At 34.9% G+C, this 17129-nt stretch overlaps 1 protein-coding gene across 4 annotated transcripts in view; it reads right to left on the reverse strand.

Annotated features, from left to right (window-relative positions):
• ttbk1a (tau tubulin kinase 1a) overlaps positions 1 to 15407 on the reverse strand; it is a 28755-nt gene extending 13348 nt beyond the window's left edge. The window contains exons 1-13 of one of the 4 annotated variants that reach the window (XM_042733961.1): positions 15237 to 15407; positions 9317 to 9469; positions 7775 to 7922; positions 5855 to 5928; positions 5502 to 5642; positions 5271 to 5375; positions 4004 to 4012; positions 3078 to 3143; positions 2874 to 2966; positions 2619 to 2744; positions 2308 to 2462; positions 1084 to 1288; positions 787 to 947 (exon numbers count right to left, since the gene is read on the reverse strand). In XM_042733961.1, coding sequence (XP_042589895.1) covers positions 787 to 947; positions 1084 to 1288; positions 2308 to 2462; positions 2619 to 2744; positions 2874 to 2966; positions 3078 to 3143; positions 4004 to 4012; positions 5271 to 5375; positions 5502 to 5642; positions 5855 to 5928; positions 7775 to 7922; positions 9317 to 9385 — 1352 coding nt within the window. In that variant the 5' untranslated portion in view covers positions 9386 to 9469; positions 15237 to 15407. Of the gene's footprint in view, positions 1 to 786; positions 948 to 1083; positions 1289 to 2307; positions 2463 to 2618; positions 2745 to 2873; positions 2967 to 3077; positions 3144 to 4003; positions 4102 to 5270; positions 5376 to 5501; positions 5643 to 5854; positions 5929 to 7774; positions 7923 to 9316; positions 9470 to 13921; positions 15202 to 15236 lie in introns of those variants that run through there. The other 3 variants (XM_042733962.1, XM_042733963.1, XM_042733964.1) reach the window with 3 other exon arrangements.
• Positions 15408 to 17129: the final 1722 nt, after the last annotated feature.

Consider the following 17129-nt stretch of genomic DNA (forward strand, 5'->3'; position numbering starts at 1 on the left):
CAACATTGTATATATTTATGTAATTTTATTGGATTATATACACTACTGTTTAAAAGTTTGGGGTAAGTAAAATTGTTTAAATAAGTCTTACATGCTCACCAAGACTTTTATTGCATTTATTTGATTAAAAAAAAAGAAAAAAAGAGAAGTAAAATAGTAATAATTGGAAATATTATTATAATTTTAAATAGCTTTCTATTTTATTTTTATTGTTTTATAGTTTTATATTTTAATATATTATATATGAATATATTAATTAATTGTAATATATTATTATTTTGAAAAGTTATTTATTTCTGATATGTGAAGCAGAATTTTCATTAAACCAGTCTTTCCTGTCACACCATCCCTCAGAAATCATAATTATATGCAGAATTGTTGCTTAAGAAACATTTCTTCTTATTATTAAGGATGAAAACAGTTCTCATGCTTTTTATTTTTTGTGGAAACTATAGTACATTTTTTTTTTCTTTTTTTTTTGAATAGAAAGTACATAATGACAGCTCTTGTTTGAAATATAAGTATTCTGTAACATTATAAATACCTTTACTGTCACTTTTAACCAATTTAATCCATCCTTCCTCAAATAAATGTATTATTTTATTTCAAACATTAGTGTGAATACTCATGTTGCAATGCCTTTATTTTAATAACACAGTGAATCAAAACTATTATGACTCAAAACATTCATTTAAACTGATACTATTACATGGATAGTTCTTTTAACTTCTGATTGGATCAGTCAATACAAAATTTGCACAAATCCAAATTAAATTTATGACTCACCGCTGTCCATAACCGTCCCGTCCATCAGCGGCCGACATGCGATCAGATTCAGGGCTGTTGAGCCGTCGGTACCTGAGCGAGTGCACCTGCACACCCGAGTCCAAACCTCTTTGAGGCGACACAGGACACACACCCCGGCTACCATCTTCCTCTTGACCTCCCTGCAACATAAAATCAAAGAATATTTAAGGGAAATTGATTTACAAAATGGATTATTATGTTTAATTGTTTTTAAAAATAAATTTGTTTGACTGTATGATTGTGTTATTGGATTATATTCATTATACTGCTCTGCACCTTTCCAAGGTTAATCCTGAGTTTGTTACGATTAAAGTCTGTCTCCTCCCATCCATTTGCGTCCGTAGGTAACTGGCTACCATCAGCTTGCCGGCCAGAAGGAATCGGAGGGGCGTTTTCCTGGTCGCTTAGGTGCTCGTCCTGCACAACATCATCTGTGTTTTCTCTCTGAAGGTCACCTGGCATCGGGGTCATATTTATGACCCTAAAGGTCCCAGAAAAGATCACAATCAATTTTTAATAAAAAAAAAGAGTAACCCTGAATTACTTAAATTCTATGCAAAATAAGATATAAAAATGTTTTTGGGAAACCTACTGTACTTGGAAACTTTTTTTCCATTTATTTAAAAAAAAATCTGTTTAGCTCCAGTAGTGGTGCAGAAATGACACGCTTCACCAGAGTTTCGCAACAGAACATCAGAGGGGGAACTCCTTTAAAAGTCATCAGACATTTTTCTTTTTCATTGTAAAATGTTCTTCATGTCCCGGAGCAATACAACAACTCTGCCTTTCTAGAACTGCGATGGACTGAAATAAATCAGTGACATTTCCATCAGAAGTGAGTTTTCTTCTCTCTAAACATACAAACCCACTGAAAACGACCCACAGTACCATGTTTCAAAAAGCACTGGATGTTTGTGACCAATCGTTCAGTTTGCAAAATGCAGTAAATGTATCAGTATGCAAGTAACAGTAATTAAGTAAAACAAAGAAGACGACAGATTCAAGCTTGTCTCTTTTTCATTGCTTGTGTATTTCAGATTGTAAGCAAGCCTTTTATCCATCTGTACGGCTTTTATGTGGCAATGTGCGACAAGTAACAAAGCCCTCCGAGACACAATGGTGAATTAGAATGGGATTTGTTCATTTCCATGCATGTGTGTGTTAGCATACACGAGGGTCTTTAACAATAAAGTGAGCATGATAGATAGAAATTTTTTCACAGTAAAAAATGTTTTGTTATTTATTTAACCTTTTAAAGTTATTATTTGATTTGGAGATGTGGTTTTGAATCAGCTCAAATTAAAATTTTAATTTGCTGCAGAAAAAAACAACAGCACAAAAACAAACCACTTTATTGCTACAGCACTGAACTAGGATAGATAGATAGATAGATAGATAGATAGATAGATAGATAGATAGATAGATAGATAGATAGATAGATAGATAGATAGATAGATAGATAGATAGATAGATAGATAGATAGATGCATGTGGTGCTTACCCAACTATAGCCGCCGTGGGCCGTGTGTTCTGCTGCGCTGCTGTCGGTGTGGTGGCAGATATTGTGGAGTCCGTCCCACTTTTCTCCCAATCATATGGCTCGTTCTCTGTGATGATGCGTTCTTTCATGCTGTTCTCGAACACTGACATCAGGAGCTGACACAGAAAAGACACCACAGAAAAGACCACCCATATCTGTAATATATCCATGTAATCCATGTAAAAGTAATAACATTTCAGAAAAGCACCGCATATATATGTTATATGTAGCATAGACTTATAGAGAGAGATTTTTTTTTTTTGTGTAGGTACCTGATAGTCGGGTTTGGTGTAGTAGTCAAGGCCTAAAACATGCTCCAGGAAGACATTAAACTCTGATGGCATGTGTTTAAGCAGCATCCTATGATCATAGCGCTCCTTAATCTGACCCACCTGCTCCTAAATGATGCAGATTACAAAAGTAGATTTCAACAATGGTGGTATGACAGAATAAAAATGTCATGAAATTAAATAAAACGAAAGACAACAAATACTGATTTTCAAATCAGATAAGGGAAGTTAGAGTACCTTGTCTTTGATTTTCCTCCATGGCAGCTGCCCAGCAGCAAATTCAACCAGCATATAAAACAATGACCACAAGTCATCATGGCGACCCATTTCCTGTAAAAACAACACAAGAATTCTATAAAATTAACAGGTAAATAGAATTAGATGATTGTATCTTCTGTTAAACACATGGTTTGATATAAGTTCACAGTAAGTTGCACTCACTTTGTTTTTATGTGCATTCACAGATGCATATCTAACAGTCCCTCGAAATCCTGCAACGGTTCTGGGCTAAAAGCAGAAATGTATTAGGAAAATCTGTCATTGATAAATGCATTTTTATTATCTGTAATACTTAGAATTGGTACTATGTAAGGTAAATCAAAGCATATCAGAAAAAAAATTCTGTGCATTACTGTATAATTGTATGCATTACAACATTCATTACATTAGCAACAGGAAAGGGACAATTAGTGCACAACACACTCTGAAAGAAGAGGCACCATGGCTTTGCCCAGAGACTGAACATGGCGCTCCATTCTTCCAGAACAGTGAACACGCAACACAAAAGGTAAACACCTTCCATCACTTAAATGTACCTGTGTGTCTGTGTGTGCATGAGTGTGTATAAGTCCCAGTGGCTCTCTCTCTCTCACAGACCTGCTCTAATTTCTTTTTGATTAACTAAATAACATGACAAGTAGCATCTGTTTCAGAACAAATGACATTTCATTTGGATGTAGTTAATTTTCTATTGTCGTGTTCACTGTTTTATTGCCAATTATAGAAACTGCACTTTTGCTGAACATAAAGGTCAAACTCTCTAAAAGAAATCTCACAAGCATTATTCGACAAGAATTACAAATGGCTCATTAAATGTATTATATATTATATTAAATCAACTTCTCTTTGGATTAGAACATGATTAAGAATCAAACTTGAAATTAAAAGTGGAATGAATATTATGTGCAAAACTTTCAGTTCATTTTTTTCAATCGATTTTATTCCAATAAACATATATAAATATATGAAAGGAATGCAAATAGGATGAGTGCTTGTATGTAAATTTAGATGTAAATCTGTGCATTATTTTTTATATTGTGGAAAGATCAGCTATAAAACGAAGATGAAAGTTCCATGAAGTCACTCACAATGAAAGTCTTTCCATTGGTGAGAGTATGGGGGAGAAGGGAACAGATGGAGAAATACGTCAGACATGCACGTCATAACTTAAAACCCCAAACGAAAACTGCAAAAATAAGACAAGATGGTCAAACAAAAGAAAAAACAGAAATAATGCACCAGGCATAATTATACAAATGACCTCATGCAATCCACTTCAAATGCTGTCCATAAGAAAATGTAAGTACAACAAAAAAGTACCAGAGAACAATTAAAAATGTATAACATCAAAAAATATCAACAAACAAAGAAATAAACAAACAAACATGGCAGCATGACTCAGGACCTTGACTGTCCTATTAATACTGTATGCATTCAACAGAAGGTGACATTTACAGTTCTGAGGACACCAAAACTATTTATAACCCTGAAATGATTTATTCATATCTCATAAATGTGATGCACCATAGAATCTGAATCGGCTCAAACTAAAAATTCAATTTGCTGCAGAAAAAAAATCAACAGCTCTTGAAGATTGCAGGAGAAAAACAAACCTCTTTAGTGCTGCAGCACTGAACTAGATAGATAGATAGATAGATAGATAGATAGATAGATAGATAGATAGACGCGCTGTTTCCTGCCTGAATCGATGAGTACAGCTGACTCAGCTATGCAGAAAGGAAAGGCCAAAGAGAATAAAGGGGAAATGGAGAAAAAGACTGAGCGAGAAAGAGAGAGAGAGAGAGAGAGAGAGAGAGAGAGAGAGAGAGAGAGAGAGAGAGAGAGAGAGAGAGAGAGAGCTGAAAATATTACACCCTCTCAGGCTGAACCTGGGGGCAATGCTCACTGATGCATGCAGTCTTATTAAATATTCATACCGCTGCACTAAAACCTGCACGTACAGAGAAATAGAGAGATAGTGTGAAGGATGGAGGAGAGAAGAACATGTGCGAATTAAGAGCTCTTTGTGATGAGCTAAAAGAAGAAACAGCCCAGTGCCTGATTCAGAGAGCTCTGTAAACCTCTCATGAGCTTTCAGCTCGTCTCTCTGCCAGCCTGCACTCTTACAGTGAATAAAGCCTTTTTATTGCTCAAATAAATCTCAGGCACTTCTTAATAAAATCAGACCTTCAGGGTCAATCAAAAGACAACTTCATATCATGGTAGTTTTGTAATCAATGACAGTGAAAGACAGAAATGTTTGTACCCTTATTCAACACATTCAAAAATGAGCATAATTAACCATTAAATAATAACTGAAAGTATTTAAAAATTCTGAATTAAACTGTGACATACCGGTCTGACTTCTCCATTGGTGTTTGTATACTGTCGTGCAAGCCCAAAATCTAGCATATAACATTTCCTGTATGTTGAAGGCAGCCTTCCCATGGCAAAATTTGACTGGAAAGAAAATCCATAGATCCTTAGTAAATAAAATCACTTCTGGAAACCTAATGACAGTGTTGCATTATATTATTATTCTACACACATTTAGAAGACAATTGCAGGAAAGCTATTAAATATTACCGGTTTGATGTCTCGGTGGAGAAAGCCAACCGAGTGAATGGCTTCTATGGATTCTAGAATCTGTTTTCCCAGGCGGAGGGTTGTGCTCATGGTAAAGGTGCCACGTGGCTGACTTCGCCTGAGATCTGCCAGGTTTCTACCCTGAGAGTGATAACAAAGTGTAATTGAAGCCCTCACACCTACATAACACCAGTAGTCACAGTATTTCAGAGAAAACAGCATGCGATGGTGATCTTCCATAAAATGGTAGACTTGGATTGAAATATAATCACCAGTGTAGTTACTTATTTGCATCGTTATTTAGATTTAATGTTACTGCATATGCGACTAGTTACGAAATAGAAATTGTTTACCTGCAGCTGCATGACGACATAGTTGAATTTATCATTTCGCCCACAGCCTACGAATTTACAAACATGGTTTTTACCTAAAAAAAAAAAAAATCATGGGCAGGTTATTTATGCTAATATTTTAAAAATTGCATTATTGGTCAGGGTGATTACAAATTTATCCAAAGATAAATACAGTATATTAAAAAAAAACAACCAGTGTTATTATTGTTAACTAAAACTATTCAAATAAGTTTTAACTGAAAGCTTTTTAACTGAAAGCTGAAATCAAATAAAATATTAATATAAATGTAAAAACTCAAACGTAAAAAAAAAAAAAAAAAAAAACACTTTAAAATGTTGCACTGGCAGGAAACTGAAATAAAATAATTAAACTTTCATTTTTATAAAATGAAATAAAAATAAATGGAAGCTAAATAGAAATCATTAAAAAACAAAAACAAATAAAAATGTCAAAAAACATAACTAAATGAATAAAACTTACATTTAAATTAAAATGACAACTGAGAATAAAATAAAAGTTATAAGTATATATATTATAATATATAAAAATAATGCTACAATAACACTGGTGTAAAAAATGTTATAAACATAAATAAATACATTTAAATAAATACTAAATTTTAAATAAAATCTTTTCACTTCAGCATTTTTTATATATTTAATATTATTTTGTATGTTTTTTTTTTTTAAATAATATTATTTTGTTCTGCAAGAATCTGCATTATAGTATGATGAGTCCTCTTTTTTTCTTCTTTCTGATGACTAATGGTTGAACTGACTCATCAGAATATGTGTGTGTATGCTCGGCTGTATGATCTGAGGCCGCTTCACATGTTCGTAGTCACGTAGGCTGTGTTACTGCCGCATCATTCACAGTGCTAAATATACAACGCGCCACACATGGTCCACTCTGATAGGACGGTGATGATGATGTCAACTAAATACTGTATAAAATTATGAAACGCCACTAACATAAATCATTGACTATTAAGCCTTTGAAGCACCGCAGGGCTCCTGTTTCCCTGATTCTTACTTTCTATAACTGAAATGATTCAAACAATACATATTTTACTATCTTGACTGGAAATCAATTCATATTTTTTTCCCTGTGTCCTCAATATCACTTTTGAAGTCCTCTGTGATAACTAACAAAATCATCCTCCAGGAAGTTATATCATTTGTAATGGGAAAACAAGAGTCCAAACATCAATTAATAATAGAAATGGATAAGATTAATTTGCAGAAAATCAGTATAGTAATATAAAAATGTCATCAGATTATTAAAAATACAGACTGACATTCAAATGTTTTGGGTCAGTATGATTTCTCAAGCTCACCTTAACTCAGGCTACATTTATTTGAACAAAAATACAGCTAATATTAAATATTATATTATTTTATATTTCTTTTTTATTTATATTTTAAAATGTAATTTATTCCTATAATGGCAAAGCTGGATTTTCAGCATCATTACTCCAGTCTTCCTTCAAAAATCATTCTAATATATGCTGATTTGGTGCTCCAGAAACATTTCTTCTTATTATCAATATTGATAACATTTGTGCTGCTTAATATTATTTTGGAAACCGAAAAAGGACAGCATTTACAGTCAATGAAGTGAAAATCGTTTGTACGAAATGTCTTTACTGTTACTTTGGATCAATTAAATGCATGTTTGCAAAGGTGTCTATGTTAATGCAGAGCATTTTATAAAAGCCTGGTATACAATTTTATAGAAACACTTCTTTAATTTACAGAATAAACAGTTTTTAAGAGTTCAATAGGTACTTAGAACACAAATGACCCTGTGTACTGTATTTCTGTGGGGAATTCGTCTTCAGTCAACGTGATGTCTTGTCAATGTCAAAGTGACGTTGATACTGTACAAAATACCAGAACCTAATGATGACCATGCCTTACCCTGCAGTTTTTTCAGAACTGCCACCTCCATCTTCAGGACTTGTTTGGGCTGTTGAGCTGACTCCACTTTTAACGCTACATTCTCCCGAGTCAGCAGGTCCAATGCCTCGTAGATTTCCCCAAACCCCCCTCCTCCTATCTTCTTCAGCTGGACATTAAAAAAAAACACAACAGGATATTATCTGATTATTATTTTGTGTTTAATTTGCTATTGATTTCAAGAATGAAACCTGAAGTGAGAGAAACAGTTGTTTTCCAGTCAATGTAAGAGCTGTCAATGTTTGATGATCTCATAAAAATGCATACAGCTTTTCAAAGCAGTTTTCAGACAAAGCATTTGGGAAACATCAAAAAGAACTTCAATAATACCTTTATTTCACTATCCTGGGATGTTCATTTCAAACCACAAACTCAACAAATAATACTGTAACATAACCCATCTACATGTGCATGATCTTGTATATGTGAATAATCCTTGTTTAATTGATTTCCAATCTAGAGGGCACATGTATTGACCAGGGATATGCAATAGTGCAGCAGTCCCACTGCAGACAAACATTAGTCAGCTTTGCATAAATGTGTCACAAATTTCACAATATAGACATTTCCAATGGACAACAGAGAGAGCAAAGCAGAAGTCTTCTATTTCAACTCATAAATAATCCTTGATGATCAGTAATGTCACTCTCTTGTATAGTTCTCTCGAGGTCAAGAGCCACTCTGACTGGAACTGAGCAGTCATGTAAGAAGATTCTCTTCTCCTTTGTACTGGGAATTTTAGTGGGAATTTTATCTCGTTGTAATGTCTTTCGACAAGAGAGTCCCAGTGAATAAGGTCAAAAGACAGATTAGTTTTACTGTTACATAATCTACTCAGAACAGGAGAAAAGATATGAGGCTGAAACCAACATATATATTTCCATCTATAGTATATAGTATGTACCCACATTCCCATAATTTTACAGAAAAACTGTAAAACATATTAATACATATATATATATATATATGAATTAATTATATAAATTACATTTACAAATAATATATAATTTAATATATTAAGGTTTGGGGTCAGTAAGATTTTAAGTCTTTTATGCACACAAAGGCTCCATTTATTGGAAATACAGAAATACAGTAATATTATGATTATAATTTAAAGTAACTTTTAATATATTTTAAAATGTAATCTATTTCTGTGATGTCAAAGCTGAATTTAGCAGTCATTACTCCAGTCTTTGGTGTCACATGATACTTCAGAATGCTAATTTGCTGCTCAAGAAACATTTTTTTGGTATCATCAATGATGAAAACAGTTATGCTGCTTAATATTTTTGTGGAAACCATGATGCAATTTTTCCCAAATTCTTTGATAAATAGTTCAAAAGAACAGCATTTATTTGGAACAGTATTTTTTGTTACAATGTTAAAGTCTTTACTGTCACTTTTGATCAATTTAATACATCCTTGTTCATTATATTTATCTTGGTGCATTACAACTGTGTCCCTCTGTGTACAAGTATCATGTACAGATCTTTGAATACTTACCACTTTCCATCGTTCTTTGACCATGCAGTTAGAGGGCAGAATGTCCTGCTGCTCTGCAGTGCCGTTCATGTTGGCGTTGTCCTGCAGAGCTGGCGCTAGGCACTGCAACCCTGAGAACACTCTGGCAGCCCCCAACTTAAATGATCCATTTATCTGTGAAAAGCCACCAACATGTGTTCAATTACCCATTCATCGCTATTGCTATCATGCTATTGGTCAGTTGAGCTGGCTTCTACATGCAGTGGCCAGTCAAACTTCAACAAACACTAACATTCCAAAGAAGGCAGTTATCTTTGGAATGTCTGATTTTAAAAAAAGTATATATGATATAAGAAAGCCAATTTATTCCTGCAGTTATTTACTGATACATATTCAAGAAGAGAAATGCTGATATTAAAGTGTACTCTGAGCATTATAATGTTACTATGCTGTTAGCAGACAAAGAAAAAAAGTCTACTAGGCACATCCATTGACCCACATATTTTTTGACCCAAATACCTGTGCAAATAAAATAGCCACAAACAGAGGAGAAAGGTCTAGAAAACACGTGACTAAAAAAATAATGACAACACAATAGACTGCATAAACAAACTGTGAGGATATTTCTAATACCACATGCTACTGTATAGATGCCAAGTTCTGAAGCTTATGAAGTGTTCGAACAGGGGATACTAAAAGAGTTCCATTAAGTGTGCTGGGCATTTCTGATAGGAGTTAAAGAGAAGCCATTATCAAAGCACCTAAAATATTTATTAACAACCTTACCATTAGATTTTATTGAAATGAACACATTTAGCTTATTTCCCTACAGCAATGGTATTCAAATCCCATGCTAGACCAAAAAAGGGACACACTGATATTAAAATTCTGTCTGATATGCATAAACCGTTAAAGTCAATGGTAAATGGTTGATTAAAATTCTGTATAATTTTGTCTAAATAAATTTAAAAAAAAAAACACTCAAAACTAAAAGTCAATTTTAACAAGTGAATTTGGGCATCACAAAATTATAATGTACGGAATAAAAAAAACAGATATTTAATTTGAGATTGTCTAAATCTCAATTTAACAGTGTTAATAAATTATTAGTGTTTTCAAAGGTTTAGGTTCTGAGTGTTAGATGACAGTAAAGTTAGTTTTAATGTTAAAATAGAGGGAAACAAACATGTACAATTACTATAAATATCCAATATCAGCTAATAACAGCTAATAACTGCCAGTGCAAACAGAACTCAGTTTCATTATTAATCACTTTATTTTATTATTAATCACATTATTTAAATGTGTTTATTGTATAAATTATATAAACATTTTACTATTATTATAAACATAATTTAATACAAATAGAACACATAATAAAAAAAATTTAAAAACATAAATATCATCCGTCGTTAAAAAAAAGAATTCTTATTCTAAAACCAGAAGTTTGACAATATATTATGTTGGTCATTAAAATTACATAGACATAAAAAAGTTAAATTGTGCCACTTCTAAATTAAACATCAGCCTTCATCACAAATGAAGTTCAGCATTACAGTTCTCTAAATGCTTATTAGAGCACAAAAACCTTACTCCAAGGTTCAGTTTTGGAGTCACCTTCTATTACACTTAGGTTATGAAAGATGCATATTAGAACCCAATAACATGCTATTTGGCATGCAGCACCATTGTTTTGTTGGTTAAACATGCAGGGCCCAGCTCGGCTCAGATTCAGTAGCTCAATCGCTAACTCATGCCCAGCCCAGCATCCATCAAGAACTGCAGTCTCTAGTGCAGCATCTTAGAGAAGTGCTCTACGGACAATCTAGGAACAAACTGCACTATGACATAAGGTGGACAAAGTTCAGCCAAGAAAAGTGACAGAGCGGAGTATTGCCAACTCATGTGCCAAATTCCTGACACCGGCACTGATGTACCCTTGAAACAGGCAAACAAGGAGATTTGTGGAAAACAACTGGTTGATGAAAGTCTGAATGTTATGCAGGCAGTAGCAGGGATGAATGATGCAGTTTACAAATATATATATATATATAAGACTGAAAGCTTGTTTGGTCAGAATTCACATGAGTTGGCAAAAGAATGTGAGCAGTGAAGAGTTTAATCACTATGTGTTGGTTTCTGAACACTGAGATACAACTGAAGTTCATTAAGCCAGCATTTCCACACCCTGCAGTGGCCAGTTATCAATGGGCTCTTTATAGTAGCTGCAGTATACTGTTGTGAATGTAACAACCATTATAGAATAATGAAGCTATTTAACTTGTCTTTGTCGATTATACCTCATGCCTCACTTTCCCATCTTTTCATTTACAGCCAATTGTCAATCGTCAACAGATTCTATGACCTTGGTTCCGGAAGTATTTTATTCCTTTAAATTTTTTCCCATAGGGATTTTAAAAAGACGTTGAACCATACCAACCAGCTACGAGGTGAATTACAACATTGGATATAAAAAGACTGTACTTAATGGCTTCAATGAGGGAAAGAACTACAACCCCATGAAGCATTGTTGGAGAAATATAGAACTATTATTTTAAAGAAACAACATATTTTACATTTATTGCAAAATATGTACTGTAAAAAGTTTTTTTTTCTTCACATCTGTGCTTGTCATTGTGCCAAAACTTTACAGTGAAAAATATGGTGGCAATATTTTTATGTTTTAAGGATTTAAATTAAATTTAACTTCCAAAACTACACATGTAAATGGTTTAAAACACAGAGAGACCTCTTTTGGAGTGATCTGAGTGACTTTCATTTTCCGATCAGTGGATATTTCTATGCAGAATCAGGGGGGGATGTAGCTTTTAACCAGGAATTTTGCTGTTACGCACAACTATTTAAACAATAAGTTGAAATTCCATTGATTATCTCGTAGCTCACAGTAGGTCTGTCGAAAAGTTTTCAAGCTATCTTTCACCATATGGAGAAAAAGAATGGGATTTTTACTTCCGCAACTAGACTTCTGCATGCTATTGTGACCATATTTGGAAATTTGAGAATGAGAAACAACTTTGTAACCAAAAGTATAAAAGGTCTATCAATGTGTGGAAATGCTATTGCTTCATTCCAATAATAAATGGAATCCACTTTAGGCCAAAGGACAGATGGATATCCCTGATATTTTCTACATTAGCTGCCATCTACCCTCTCCCTTATGAGCGACTAACTAACAAGCAGGTTCCGAACAGTCTTACGGGTGTTGTCCAAGACAGGCCGTAATGCTGGTGAAACAGCTAAAGCATTCAATCGCACGGCTTATATTCCCACTAATCTGCAAGGGAGCTTTTTTTTTCTCAGTTTCGTTCCAGGGGACCCATGGGATGTGAGGTTACGGTGAGCGAAAAGCAGAGAGGGTTTCCATTCAGGTCACCTTAATTAACAAAGAATAATAATTGAAATTCCTCTGAATCCCAGGGAAGGGAAGCGTCAACAGCCATTTTGTGATCAAACTCTGAAAAGTGAAGTGCAGCCACATTTCCAGGAAGGGAGAGGAGGGGGGAACTATGAAGGACGGTGTAACTCTCTCACCATTTTCACAAATCTCTTCAATAACCTTACGTCTCTGACAAATATCTGGCAATTGACCAATTTAGTCGACACCAAAACCCTCCTTTGCCAGCCTACAAGTCAGAAAAACAAGAGAAGAGATGGATTATACTTAACAAGCAATTGGTTTTGAGCACTTTTTGCTGATGCAGCGCTTGATATGACGTTACGGCTGTTTTGTTTTCCTTCTCTGCACTAGTTGTCAAGGATTCGGCACATCAGTCAGTCGTGGCCGATGACACGATCTCAAGCCGTCAGCAGTTCCTCTTTTGACTATTATGACACTCACCATCCATCTTAAGGCAAGCATGGGTCAGACAGAAATTCAATCCTTAAGGATGAATGTCAAAAAGGTCAGTTTGCACTCAATGTCCAAGAGAAAGGTGATACATGCATTATTGAATCATAAGCTGATGCGCAAAAGGAAAAAATGTGTCTTTGACTTGACGTTACGAAAAGACTTCACCGTTACGTAAGCCCTGTGAACTGAAGAAAACACAAAACATACTGATGTGCAACACAGTGAAATGGACACAGATACATACACAAATTACAGCACACTTGGACACATATGGGCCAGTGAGAAAGACAGACAGTAAATACATATAATGCTTTCATAAATGCATAAATGTTGTGTTCAAAAGCATAAGGGAAAGTGGGGATAAGCTGTGCCAATTTTCCTTGAGTTTTCTAAATAGGCTGTGGAGCAGGGCCACAGAAATATTATGAATTTATTTACTTTCACATGCAAAAACTCACTTTTGAAAACCTTAAAATTCACTTTTCCCTCAAATCACAGGAAGACCTTTCAAAATATTTTGATGCAAAAATTGTGAGGATGACACATCTTAACCCATTCTCTCTTATTCCACAGAGTTGGAGTAAAGCTTGTAGGAAATGTACACAATATCTTACAAAGAGCGCTATATAACAATTTATGGCTTCTAAAACTAACATTTCATTGCAATCCTTACTCCAGATTATTTCACATGCTTTAGTAAAAAAAGAAAAAATGCAATTCCAATTTTAAAATACATGTGGATGCTCTCACCCTACCTGGCACACAGACTACTCAAAGTCAGTCCTTTCCGTCGTTTTGAAATCTTCATTTGGGACCTCACAGTGACACAAACGATCAGCTGGGACCGTTTTTAATTCCATAAACCGCCTGATTTGTGCATTTTGTTACTGATGGTCTACCTAGCTAAAATTCTGTTCACGGATGCTAAAATAATTCTTAAAAAAAAAAAAAAAAACTAACTAAAAAAGCGTATTAAAATATCAGTTTTTACTATGCAACTTAAAACATTTAATATGTATCTCAAGCTTGCTGCTAATGCACTGCAAGCCAGTGGACTACCACAAAAACACCCACTGACCAAGCGCACTTGGTTATCTAATCGTAAACATCATTCCTACAATATAAAAACCGTGCATATATTAATGACTCAAAGGTCCAAGGTTAAAGCAAAAACACAAATCTGCCACGTGACGTGCTCTAATTCGCCGTATAAACGAGCTCTATTGGCATCATAGTGCAAGGCAGCCTAAACCACAGAGGATTAAAAGAGTATATACATCAATATTATTCTACCCATATACTCGGGACATCCGATACAATCTGATAAATAAACGACAAGGCTCTCACTGAACACAACTGTCCGGTCGCGCATCCTTTGCGCTGGTCCGCACTGCAGCGCGTCAAACACCCATGCAGTGACTCTTTACCATCTGTAGAGGACGCTTGCTAGATGAATATTCATTACGTTAAGTGACGTTCGTCCAGTACAGCTACGTGATTGGCTGATAGACAGGAGCTGCGCTAGTCAACTAACGAATCGAACGCTTAGCTTATGAATATTAATTACGTTTCAGGAAGGTTAGTAAGCAACGTCAGACTGTTCTAATTATTATTCATAAGCTATGCCTTCGCCGTAGTAGGATTTGTTATTTCGCCTCCTGGCTACACCCGTTGTCACTGTGCATTTTGTTTAGTTACATAAACTAGTCAACACATCAAAATTAGATAAAAGTCTCTAAGATTACAAAACCATCATTAGGGCCATGGTAAACATACCGATTCCAACATAAAAGCGCAATCCAAACAAAACTACAAATCTCAAAATTGAAGCCAACAAATATCACCGGGGTTTCAAGAGACCAGTGTTATTTCAGCAAACGTGTATAATATGTTTTTCAATCACCAAAAATTCTATAAGCAGACATTCCGGATGCAGTTGGTTTAATTTACATTTCTACGGAGGAGGATGTTTTAGAATGATAGCGGGTCTCCTACAGGACTGCTATGGCCTGGCATCTCAGGACCAGCCATATTGAGTCATAGCGAAATGGAATAAAAATCGTTTATTACCTGCTCATTTTCTTATGTGTGGAGGCTCATAACCTCTTTCCCCGCGTCAGGATACTCTTTAGAGTATCTCTCTCCACCATTGCTAAGGATGCTGCAGCTCCCTGCTTTGCTCCCCGCCCGTCTGGACCCCAGCATCAGCACCACACATCACTCTTCCTCTCTGACCTCCGCCACTGCGATGCTGATGCTCTGCAGACGGTATTGCGCTCTCTGCTGGCGGGCTCTCCACAGGACCAGGGGCGCCTGCAGGATTTTTTTCTGAGGATAGGGACAGAGTTTTTTATTTATTTATTTAATGGGGGACCAAATGATCAGTGAGAGCAGAGCGAATGTATCACACGTTTTAAACTCCAGAGGATGGTAAACCAGAGAACAAAACACCGTCGGATGAGGTGGATTAGAGCCCTGCACGGGCCTCAAATATAGGCCCTAGCTAGCCTTTTTTCTCCTTTTCCCAAAAAAAGCATATACTACTGTTTCAGCTATTAAAATAGATCAGTTTGGCATGTAATGGAAAATTGATTATATTCGTTTAGTTTTTTATAAAGTTAATAAAAAAAAAAATGTTTGGAGCAAATTTTGTTTATTAAATGTAAGTCATAGCCTATATATTTGATCAATTTAGCCTTCTCAAATCATCACTAGTCACGACTAACCTAAAATTAAATCTATATATAAAACAGTTCAAGCATATCACAATGTTATAGTTTAAATGTTTAACCTAGGTAAATGTGCGCTTTTAGACGCATATCCATTCGTTTGTGTGGAGAGGGGAAGCTGATGCGCGCTCTACAGGACATGGAGACTCCAGCGCGATCACTTGCATTTTTTTCTAACAGTGGAAACAACTTAAAATACACAGTCATTTTTGCTCGTAAAGGTAAGAGTAATACATCATTTTAAACTGTAAAGGGTCTAGTTTTATTTGTGTGCACTCACAATATCAACAAAACGTCATGCTTTTATAAAGAATACAAACGCTTTCTGCCGTCTCGGTCTTGAACAGGAGCTCTTCACAATAATGAACCTTAACTCAGTAAATTGCCTCACAGGAATGATAAAAATATATAGAAAGCTTTAAATTACTACTTTAAAACGTAATAATTAAAATTGAATTTAATCCGTGCATTACTCTCTAAAGCAGTGATTCTCAAACCTGTACTGGAGTACCCCCAGCCCTGCACATTTTGTATGTCTCCCTCATCTATCACACCTGATTCAACTCATCAGCTCATTAGTGGAGACTGCAAGACCTGAAGTGGGTGTGTTAGGTTTATTGGTGCATGTAAAATGTGCAGTGCTGGGGGTACTTCATGGAGAGGTTTGAAAACCACTGCTCTAAAGGCACATCCAATAAGGAGATGGCGAGTCATTTTTTTCATCACCATAACTGATCGATGTCTAAAATATAAAAATAAGGAAAAGCCTAAAACAGGCCAGATTATAATTTGCATTTTATTTTATAATTCTACACAATTAAAAAATAAAAGATTTCAGATTTTATGTTGCTCTGTTCTGAATCTCTTATAATTTTAAGGATTTGCTGCAACACAATTTATTTAAATTTTTTTATCCATGCAGCAAATGCTTTAAAACAGTTAAAAGTTTTTTAAAAAATTCTTTATTACATTCCAGACATTTTTAAAGTACTAAAATCTATAAATTTTATGGGTAGCTTGAATGTAAAACATTGTCATGAATTCTTTGTATTCCCATTTGTAAAATAGGCAACAAATTAATTGTTGGAGGCTTACCCAATCTCATGAAAGTGCGTATAGCATGATTTTCTGCTTATATTTGGTTTAATATTTATATGCAGAAATTGACTTTGGCAAACAAAAGACTGATACATTCACAATTAATGGCTTGGCTGGTTCAGTCAACAGAAATATG

This window comes from Cyprinus carpio, chromosome B11, assembly GCF_018340385.1.
Source record: "Cyprinus carpio isolate SPL01 chromosome B11, ASM1834038v1, whole genome shotgun sequence".
Classification (NCBI taxonomy): Eukaryota; Metazoa; Chordata; class Actinopteri; order Cypriniformes; family Cyprinidae; genus Cyprinus; species Cyprinus carpio.